The following is an 11,622-nucleotide window of genomic DNA, read 5'->3' as shown; positions in this document are numbered from 1 at the left end:
TAAATATCATATCCAGTGGATCTCCAGGGTGCAATCCCGTAGTCCAACTCGTAAATACGCGGGGATCTACCAGAATACCACATCCGTAGTCCCAAATATAAATACTCAGTATTGGGGAATCTAGCGGGTGCAATCCCGTAGTTCCAATATAAAAGTGTAGGGGGATCTCCCGGAATGCAATTCCGTAGTCCCGAAGTAAACATACAGGGGAGCTCCCGGGATACTGTCACGTAGTCCCAAAGTAAATACGCAGCAGCAACAAAAACTCAATTCAATCAATTTCATACCAAAGTCAGACAGATAATTCTAACCTAGCATGCTTCACGTAATACAAGTAAGACAGTTAAGTCAAATAGAACAATTTAGTCAAGTAGACATGCTTCTCTAGACTAACAGCAGGCTAAATTTCCAAGGAGTGTAAGCAAGAAAAGAAGAACACAATTCAAGGCTATTTTTAATGAAATAAAAACCGGATTTCCAACAATTAGCATAAGTACGCGCTCGTCATCTCATGTACAAGGCCTTTCAATTATCACAATATCAATCCTAAGGGGAAAGGTCCCCCACACACGGTTAGACAAACCCCTTACCTCGAGTCGGCTCAACTATCAACCCGAAACCACGTTCTTTCCATGATTAGTCGGACTCCAAATGGCCCAAATCTATTCAATTAAATATCATAATGTAAATAACACTTCAAATAACTAATTCTACAAGGAAACTCTAAGATAATACACGAAATTAGGTAAAATGACCAAAACGCCCTTTGGGCCCACATCTCGGGATCAGGTAAAATTTATATTTTCAGAATCCTCATACTCTCACGAGTTCATGCATACCAAAATTATCCAAATCTAAGGTCAAATTCCCAACCAAAAGTCGAATTTTAGGTCTAAGAACTTTCTTCCACTTTTTCCCAAATTTTCATCTCCAATCCGAAATTAAATGATGAAACTAACTATAGATTGATGGAATATAACTAGAAAGGGTTAAAGAATCGTTACCCAATGATCTCCTCTTCAATTTCCTCTCAAAATCTCCCTCTCTTGAGCTCCAAATCAGATTTCCAACTTTTGAAACTAAACCTCGAAATCCCATATTTCTGCCCAGCTGTTTCCGCATCTGCGGTCCCGCATTTGCGGAACAATGGTCGCATCTAAAACTTTTCACGGGGAGTCGCAGATGCGGTACAGCTCCTGCGAAAATTCCACCGCTTCTGCGGTTCCTGCTGAGTTCTCCCGATTCCGCTTCTGCGACCACAAGGCCGCTTCTGCGGCGCCGCACCTGCGGAACCCAAACCGCAGGTGCAGTTATGACAGATACCAGCAGCTTCAGCTGCTTCAAACTATTCCAATACCTCCCGTCAACCATCCGGCATCATCCCGAGGCCCCCGGGACCTCAACCAAAGGCACCAATAAGTCTAATACCACTGTCCAAACTTGTACCAATCCTTAAAACACCTAAAACAACGTCGAAACCTCAAATTAACCATGAATTCAAGCCTAAGAACTTCAAATTTCTAAAAATACGCTTTCGATCAAAAAGTCCATCAAACCTCGTCCGAATGACCTAAAATTTTGCACACACGTCACATTCAACACTACGGAGCTACTCCAACTTCCGAAATTCTATTCCGACCCTCGGATCAGAATCTAACTATCGAACCGGAAACTTCAAAATTCTATCTTTCGGCATTTCAAGCCTAAATTAGCTACGGACTTCCAAAACACAATCCGATCACGCCCCTAAGCCTGAAATCACCCAACGGAGCTAACGGAACCATCGAAATCCCATTCCGAGGCCGTCTTCACACTGTTCCGACTACGGTCAAATTTCCAAAACTTATGCTCTCATTTGGGGACTAAGTGTCCCAAAACTCTTCGAAACTCAAAACCGAACATCCCGGCAATTCAAAATAGCAGAAATAAACACGGGGAAAGCAGTTAATAGGGGATCGGGGCGTAAATTCTAAAAACGACCGGCCGGGTCGTTACATTTGCTAACCAAACGAAGTATTAAGGTGGTATTAAGTTTTTATACCAGCACTATACCTTCTTATACCTCATAACAAATGACCCCTTAAGGGTTGTTTTAGGGTGTAAAAGAATATTATTTGAAAATATAGTTCTGTCTTCATAGCTATGGTATTGTTAATGTCATAATTTGGTATATATAAGAATAATACTGAGTATGATGTATAACCAAATAAGGAATTAATAATATTAAGGTTTATAAATGTATTATTTTTCCTAATATATCCTATCAAACGAGACCCCTTAAAATTAAGTATAATGGTGACCCCACAAAGTTATTTTTGCTCTTTTTCTTTGGTTTGGGTAAAAATAATTAGAGAAATGAAAGCATGGTATATAGTGCGGGGACTGGGGAGAGTAAAATCTCAAGAAGTCCACGATTTTGCTTGTCATTTGCCAGAAGCTTTAATTTTTTGACTAACTTGCGCCTACCTTAGTTATTTTACCTCATATCTTCATTAGCACGTAGGAAAATTTTAGAACTTTGCATAAGAGTGTTCTAGTTGCATAAGAGTTCTCTGTAAACATTTCGTTGGACTCAGCGATATATAGGACAAGAAAAGTAATAAAGGAAGATACTTTCTTAGGATAATCATCATATAGAAATATTGCTTTTTTCTATTCTAGTTATTATCTTTATATAGTAAAAGTTAATTGGCTTGTAGTTTGAGATAACAATTGTGTTGTCAATTATTAGAACAGTGAACATACTAAAATAACCTCCGTAAAGCTGAGAGTAATTAGTATGAACAGATGCCAAAGGTTGTGACGTAGAAGTGCCTGTATTTTTAATCAGCAGTCTCGAATTCAAACCATAAAAATCAAAATTGTATTTAATAGGGAGCACACTTCCCCCAAATCTGGACTTCCCAACACGAATTGAATAAACTGGACCACAAAATGAGACCAAAAAACTAGAAGAATTTACTCCCTAAGTCTCAAATTATTTGTCATGTTTTTCTTTTATACGCCTTTTAAGAAAATATTAAATAGGAGATTTTTTTAGTACTCCCTCAGGTCCAAAATAAGTAATTTTTTGGCCTTTTTCTTGTGGTCCAAAATAAGTAATTTTTTCAGATTTTAAGAATGAATTAATTATTTTTTTCCTACATTGTCCTTGGAGTAAATAGTATTAGAATATGTGTTAGGAGTGTTTATGTGAGATAGTAAAGGTTAATATGGTCAATTCCATTGCCAATCAATGCTAAAAGGTGGATTTCTTAATCTGTGTGAAAACATCCAAAAAATCACTTATTTTGGACCGGAGGGAGTACTATTTTACATTTATTTATGCCTCGAGATATAACCTCTTTTCATTTAATATTTACTCATAATTAATGTATTTATAGTCTTTAAGAATAATTAATATTAAGGGTAAATATGAAGAAATAAAAAATTTAGTCTTGAGTTCTAAAATATCAAATAATTTGAGATAATTATTTTTAGAAACGACGATAAATAATTTGAGACGGAAAAAATACCAAACAAGAACTAATGAACTGACTAGAGCAAACACAAGTGAGCAAAAGGACCCATAGAGAAACAAAGAAAATAGACTATTTATATATTTAGCATGACAGTCTAATAAATTAAATTTGTAGACAATCAGTGAAACTAACTTGTGATAGGAGGTTAGTTATATTTTTACCATATTATCAATTATTTTTATATGTCATAAAAATTTATCTGTAATTACCTTATAAAATTCTTGATTGTGTAGATACTTTTTTCTTTTTTTTTAATTTTACATAATGCATTAAACTGAAACTCGTACATGCAAAGATATCAATCTTTTTCACAGCAGATTTTCAAAGATCAATCGCTACTTTTTCTGCATTTATGTATCGCTGTTATCACTGCCATATATAACATGGTGTGTGTAGTCTTCGGTCTTCCATCCCCACCACTTTCTATATATTTTCCTTCACCCTAACTCTTATATAAACCATATTATTACTTTATTTTACTCTTTAGAAATGGGAATCGAGAGGAGCTTCTGGTTCAAGTGAATTGACAAAAAAATCAAGTTAAGAATAATCAGGCAAACTCTCTGTTCAGAGAGTAATTAGGTCATTCCAAACATCTCAAATACACGTGGGTCCCACTTAATTTGTCTTCACGCGATCAATTTGCATCACTTTCCCTTAACATAGAAAAGGAAAATGTGGGCCCCACTTAATAGGTGAATCTCCTTGAAGCTCATTTGGCATTTATGCTTAGATAAATACGAGAGCTTTTCGGAAGCCAACTCTTTTGAGATATAATTTTTGCCCTTTATTTAGCCCTTTATTGGGGGAAAATTCAATATTTGATTTAGTTTATAATTTCTTTTTATAGGTGTGGTTTGGTTGTTGAAATGTCAAACCAGAAATAATATTTTAAGAAATTTTCGAAAAAATTAAAAAAAAAAAAAAGGTATGTCATTCCGCTAACCGAACAAAATTAACAATATCATCATGAAAATAAAGGGAAAAGTAATGTCATTTTGTGAACATGAAGAAACGGCTTAAGAAAATCTTCAGGAAAAATATAAAAAGGAAAAGGAATTGTCATTTTGTATTATGCAAATATTTAAAATCAAAAAGAGTCTTTAAATTAGAAAAACATATGTCTCTAACTTTTCAATATCTTTTATATTGTTTAGATTGAAAGAAAGTTAACACACCTTATTTGAAGTCTATAATGAATATTAGACCTTCTGACATTATTGTTCTTTGAATGTCAAATTTTATACTTGAAATATGAGCCAATCAAATAAGATTAAATTTAAAATAATTTAGTCAAATTAGTCATTAGCGTTATAATGCTATATCGCTTCAAACATCTTGTCAGTAACCATATTTTATAGAAGAGCAAAATAAAAAAAGATTATCTTTTGTTTCATTCAGTTGTTTGAAAAGAAAAGAAACTTAAATTTGAACTACTATTAGTCATAACATTATTTACTAAACAAGAGAGTAAGTTAACAATCTCTTTCTAAAATATTAAGATTTTTCATTAAAAAAAAAAAATAAGTAGGAAAATTTGAATCTCAATGTGCTTTATATTTATAACCAAACATGATAAGGGCATTTTTGAATGTAAAATTCTAATTTTTATATTAAATATTTCGTACTTGCAATCTCCGATTTGAGTAATTGGCATTACTTAAATTGAAGAATTTAAATGTTTTATCATTTTGAAAGAGAATGAAGTAACATCACCAATTATTTTCCTTTTAAAAGTAAAAACACTTGAGTGTACGCATAATTGACACCAATAGATTGGAAAAATGTTAGAGTTAAGTTATTTATTACTTTTAATTATTTTAAAGTTTTTCTTAGTTGCTTTTGTCTTTCCTTAGATTAGATGAAATAAATAAGTAAAATTTGACTCAAATTATCTCTAATTTAAAATTGCAAATTCGAATATAATTTATTAAAAATTTTAAATTGTATTTACTTAGGAACTAATAAATAATTAAACTATTATGATAAATAATGTATATTAAACAAAATGTACTTAAAAAGTTTCTGAATGGTACCAGGATGGTGTAATAATCGACAGAGAAACAATACGATATAATGAAATTTAAGTAACAATCAAAACAAATATTTTATTTAAACTAACAATACGATACAATGCAACATAACAAGCATCCAAACAAGCTGTAGATTCGACAAAAAAAAAATTAAATCAAAATATATATCTAGACACAAAGTGCTCACATTGCCGTTGGGCCCGGGCTTAGCTCGGGCACAGCCGCACTAGTCGAATTATGCAAATAAAATGATGAAAATGAAGGGTAACTTTCATACTTTAAGACTTCTGAAATATGTGATCTTAAATAAATCATAATATTTGTGTGGCCATAAAACTTTTGAAACTTGTGGTATGAAATCGGTTATAGCATTTGTGTGGCTATAAGTATTTCCTATTAAGGTAATATTGGAAGGTATCTGTATAGGTCCAAATTTGGTAACCAAGGCAACGGATAAGCAAGACATAGCACGGGGTCGACCATGGCACAACGACTGAAGGTCGTCCTCATAAAGGCCGACGCTAGAAGCGGGCATCTGAGATAGGATAGTAACGGTAACATAAAGAATATTCCTTTGGATATTCTTTATGTTGTACTTTTTAGGGTTTTTTGGAGAATGTCCCTTATAAATAAGAAGAGATAGGGAACAAAAAGGCCATCTGCTTCTCTGAACCAAAGAAGATACATTGTAAAAGTTGAAAGAAGAATATACGAAAAGTTATCTTATTCATTTATCCAAGCACATGTTGTTCAATTTTTATCCATAAATCTCAAGATCCCATATACATTTTGGATCTCTCGTTTCACCATGTCGCCGTCAGAGTAAAGAAACATCCCAATCATTGGGTGAAAGTTCCTTTTCCATTGTAATCTTTGTCAATGCATACATTTATTATACATTTATACTATCATCAATCATAGGAAATTTAATCCACTACTTAATGCTCCTGAACCCTACTCATTACGCAAAAGCATCATTTTACTAGATCTGGAATTTATTAAGTTCAACTAAGATTCACCATTCTAACTTATCATTAATTGGTTTAGCATTTATTTGCTCAAACAATTTGGCGCCGTCTGTGGGGAGTTTTTTAGTTGAAACTATAGTTCTTTCTAGGTCAAAAAGAAAGGAAAAAAAAAAGAGAGAAGGACAACCATCTTTCCTTCGTTTGCACATACTAACAATGGCAGGAAAAGGAGATGCAAGACAGAAAGCAATAGCAGGCGTCACTACCAACATTCTGACTACCATCAATGAAGATGGTAGAGGAGATAACGAGAACGTGACACCAAACGCCACGCCCAGGCAAAGTGCTTCACCTCCCCCTCACGGAAGCGTAACAGTTTCGCGCGAGAGGGGAGCCTCCACATCCACAGCTGAAGAAGCACCATCAACAGTGAAAAAATTACTGGAAGAGTGGCTGACAAGCACTCTAAACAATATACTCGATAGACCCGTTCAAAGGGAGAACAGAAACACCACACAAGCAGATACTGCCACAACCACTGGCGAGTAGCCCGCCCCTTAAACAGGTAACACTTACACCACTGTTGATGCTGGTAACGATGCACTTGCAGCCGTCTTAAAGAAAATGGAAGAAATGGAAAACAAAAACAAGGCGCTCCGCGATCAGATGAGGGAGCATCAAGAAAGGGTTGATAAGATACCAGGTTCCCCAAAGTTACTACCAAAGTGAGATGTTGGTCGGTTCGTCAAACATCCATACAGCGAGGAAGCGGCTCCACATGCCATTCCCAAAACCTTCAAGATGCCACCGTACCTGAAGATATACGATGGCACTACGGACCCTGAAGATCACATCATCCATTACGTCATGAAGGCAACGACCTTTCGAAGGAGAAAGTACCATCAGTGTTATTAAAGAAGTTTGGTGAAACCTTATCGGGGGGAGCCCTAACATGGTTAACAACTGCCGGTGCGGTCAATAGCAACGTTCGAGGAAATGGCCGACAAGTTTGTCACCGCCCATGCAAGGGCTAAAAAGGCGGAAGCCAGGGTGAATGACATATTCATCGTTAGGCAATCGCCCGGCGAGGGACTCAGGGACTTCCTCACCCGGTTTAACAGGGTGAGAATGAGCCTATCAAATGTATCAGAAGGGATTGCTGTAGCGGCCTTCCAGAACGGGTTGAGCTGAAATGGGTCGAGGGCAACCAGAAAACTATTAAGTAGGCTCATGAAATACCCTCCCACCACTTGGGAAGAAATTCACAACGCCTATTGCCCTGAGGTAAGAGCCGACGAGGACGACCTTAATGGTCCGACCCAACGGCTGACATAAATTCAAACAGAGCCGAGGAAAGATCGTCGTAACGATGGTCGAAGAGATTAGTCAGGCCCCCGTCTCAATCGAGAAAGACATCAGCCCTATGTCAGAAAAGCTCTCCTACGCCTCCCCGACATGCAGAAGGGCCGCCCAGGCCACACACAGGGACTCAACAGAAAAAAAGAGGTATGCCTCCACTCTTATCCGCTTACAATTTTTGTGTTTCCCCTTCAGAAATAGTGTACGCACTAGAGAAGCTCGACACAAAAGTGAAATGACCACGGAAGATGAAGTCCGACCCCAGCATGAGAAAGTCGAACGTCCTCTGCGAATCTCACCAGGAGCGGGGTCACAAAACTGAGTACTGCATAGCTCTACGGAAATAGGTAGTAAAAATACTATACCAAGGGCACCTGAGGGAACTGATGAGCGATCGAGGACGAGCCAACTTCGGTCGCGAACGTGAACAACACCAGGGACCTCCAAAGCCACCCTTCCCCCCTCGTACAATCCAAAGGATCATCAGCGGAGGCGAAGAGGCATCAATCAACCATGTGAAGTTCACCACTACACACAAACTCAAGCGGTCGATCACTCACGAACAGTACGATGACCTCGAAGACAGTATCATCTTCGATAAATCGGGTACCGACGGTTTTACTTTCCCTCATTTCGATGCTCTTGTTATTACTCTACGTATTTTAGATACTGATGTGAAAAAAATAATGGTAGACGATGGATGCGGCACGTGTATTATCCACCCTCTAGTTCTCGTACAGATGAGACTCGAAGACAAGATAGTACCGTGTTGCATAACACTAATGGATTTTAATAATGCAGTTGAGCGAACCTCTGGAGAGATAACGCTACCTGTTCTGGCCAGGGGCGTCACCCTATAAACAAGGTTCCATATCATGGACCAAGATGCAGCCTACAACACCATCATAGGGCGACCATGGATATACGCCATGAGGGCTATCCCATCAAGCCTATATCAAGTAATCAAGTTCCCTACTCCATGGGGAATATTCAGCATCCGAGGCGAATAACGTATTGCTCAAGAGTGCTATCGTATCGCCCAGGATTGCACGTACACCCAACAACTAAAGGGAGCAAACGCAGAAGCATAGCAATTAACAATGTCGGGGACCAACCCGACGTACAAACAGACTCATCAGGGATCCCGATATCGTGGAAACCGCTGATTCGACGATAGAAGATCTCGATCTCATCCAACTAAAAAACAGCGATAGCAGCAAAAAGTCTTACATCGGGCATAAACTCTCAGAACCAGGTAAATTTCATAAATTTGTAATTGACAATGCCGACTAGTTTGCCTTCTCCCACTCAGATATGCCGGGCATCCCGAAAGATATCGCTAGGCACAAGTTGAATGTCGACCCGCTCTATACACCAGTGCAGAAAATACGGAGAAAATTCAATGTCACAATCAACGAGGTCGTCAGCGACGAAGTAGACAAGCTACACGCCAACGGTTCTATCCAGAATCAAAATATCCCAATGGGTCGCCAATGTGGTCATGGTAAAAAGGAAAAACAGGAAATGGTGGGTGTGTGTAGATTTCACAGATCTAAACAAAGCATGCCGAAAAGACTCTTTCCCCCTGCCTCACATTGACCAACTCATCGACGCAACAGCAGGGCACGAATTGCTAAGCTTCTTGGATGCCTACTCGGGTTACAACCAAATCCTCATGGAGGAGGAGGACCAGGAGAAAACTACTTTCATCACCCATCAGGGAACGTACTGTTACAAGGTCATGCCATAAGGGCTGATGAACGCAGGGGCCACATACCAAAGGTTGGCCACCAAAGGAATACCTAAAGTGTTAACCAGCAAAAAACAGGTGCAAAAAGCTGACTGGCCGAATAGCCGCCCTGTCGAGATTCATCTCACGGTCATCTGACAGATGCCACAAGTTTTTCAACGTGCTGAAAAAAGACAACGGGCTCCAGTGGAATCCAAAATGCATCGTGGCCCTGAGAGAACTAAAGACATACTTGTCCTCACCCCCACTACTCGCCGAAGCAGAACCTGGTGAACGCCTCCTAATCTACCTGGCCGTTTTAGAAGTCGCGGTAAGCGCAGTACTGGTCTGCGAAAACAAAGGTACGCAATCTCTGATTTATTATATCAGCAAAACCCTGGTTGACGCTGAAACGAGGTATCCCCACCTCGAGAAATTGGCTCTAGCACTAGTCATAGCTTCACGAAAGCTTAAACCATATTTTCAGTGCCACCCCATATCGGTAGTGACGACCTTCCCCCTACAGAGCATCCTGCATAAACCCGAATTGTCGGGAAGATTGGCCAAGTGGGCCATAGAATTGAGAGAGCACGATATAGTATATCAGCCGCGAACAACGATAAAATCGCAGGTACTCGCTGACTTTAGTGCCAAAATAATGTCCGAGGTCGAGCAGGAAACACTTCGTTCCTCTCCTGGGCAACCCGACCTCTGGGTCCTTTACATTGACGACGCGTCTAATGCATCGGGATCTGGACTGGGACTCGTACTCCTAGAAGTCCCAACAGGAGAAGTTATCCGCCAATCCATACGGTGCCCCGACATGACTAACAATGAGGCTGAGTATGAGGCCGTAATTGCAGGATTAAAGCTAGCCCTCAAATACGGAGCACGACGAGTCGTCCTCAGGTGCGACTCACAACTCGTCGTCAACCAAGTTACAGGGACTTTCCAAATCAAGGAGCAAAGGCTACAGAAATATCAAGCAGAATTTCACAAACTACCGCGATGAATGTCAACTCGACCAGATACCTCGGGCGCAAAACATCAAGGCAGATGGACTCGCCAAACTGGCAGCGGAGACCAAAAATATCACCAAGGAGAATGTGGTCACCCTCCTCCACTCGTCAATAGACCAACTCGAGGTACATTCCATAAATTTGACTTGGGACTGGCGCAACCGCATCATGACGTATTTACAGGAGGGAGTAATCCCTCAAGACAAAAGGAAGCCAAAAAGCTTCGAATGCAAGCGGCTAGATACAACATCATAAATCACGACCTATACAAGAGAACGTTCGGAGGCCCCTTAGGGAAATGCCTAGGGCCGAATCAAACAAGGAGCGTGCTCGAAGAAGTACACGAAGGTCATTGCGGTGCCCATACAGGCAACAGAGTCCTCGTCAGATGCCTCATTTGGGCAGAATATTACTGGCCCAAAAACAACAAGCAAAAAGTTCAAAATACGACCACTCAAAGTCAGAGACTATGTTCTCAAAGCTAAAACACTGGCGAGCAAAGATCCGAAAGAAGGAAAATTAGGAACCAATTGGGACGGGCCATACAAAATCACACCAGCAGCAAGCAAAGGAGCATTCCAACTAGAAACAATGGATGGAAAACTACTACAAAACAATTGGAATGTCGCCCACCTCAAATACTTCAACTTCTGAAAAAGGACGCCCCTCGAGTCATACTCTTTTTCCCTCACCCAGGTTTTTTCCCAATTGGGTTTTCTCGAGGAGTTTTTTAACGAGGCGATGAAGGGGACGTCTCGAAGTTCAAAGTATAATTCATCGCCCCGCCTGCCGATTGTTTCTCCAGGCCGAACGATGAAGGGACTAGATACATGGAAACTTCTCCAATATATGAACGAAATAGACATGTATAGTATTCTCCAGTGAATGAAATAAAGCAACATTCTGTACTCTCCACCAAGATATTCTCCAATGAGTGAAATAAAGCAACATTTTATTCTCCATCATTTTTTAACATTCGACCTCGCTCGAATC

The 11,622-nt window shown here is 39.3% G+C and overlaps 1 protein-coding gene across 1 annotated transcript; it reads left to right on the top strand.

Annotated features, from left to right (window-relative positions):
* Positions 7,519 to 8,741, top strand: LOC109218910. The gene is made up of 2 exons (XM_019383308.1): positions 7,519 to 7,644; positions 8,229 to 8,741. Exons 1-2 carry the CDS (start codon positions 7,519 to 7,521, stop codon positions 8,739 to 8,741), a joined length of 639 nt encoding a protein of 212 aa, XP_019238853.1.

The sequence above is a fragment of the Nicotiana attenuata genome, chromosome 2, assembly GCF_001879085.1.
Source record: "Nicotiana attenuata strain UT chromosome 2, NIATTr2, whole genome shotgun sequence".
NCBI classification, from domain to species: domain Eukaryota; kingdom Viridiplantae; phylum Streptophyta; class Magnoliopsida; order Solanales; family Solanaceae; genus Nicotiana; species Nicotiana attenuata.
The sequence above is the reverse complement of the archived record's forward strand: the minus strand, read 5'-3'. Positions and strand labels throughout refer to the sequence as shown.

Excerpts from the sequence above, each read along its gene's own strand:
- LOC109218910 (XM_019383308.1), top strand. The coding sequence starts at position 7,519 with ATGGCCGACAAGTTTGTCACCGCCCATGCAAGGGCTAAAAAGGCGGAA. Across the intron at positions 7,645-8,228 it reads TCCTCACCCGGTTTAACAGG|GTAGTAAAAATACTATACCA; the intron begins GTGAGAATGAGC and ends CTACGGAAATAG.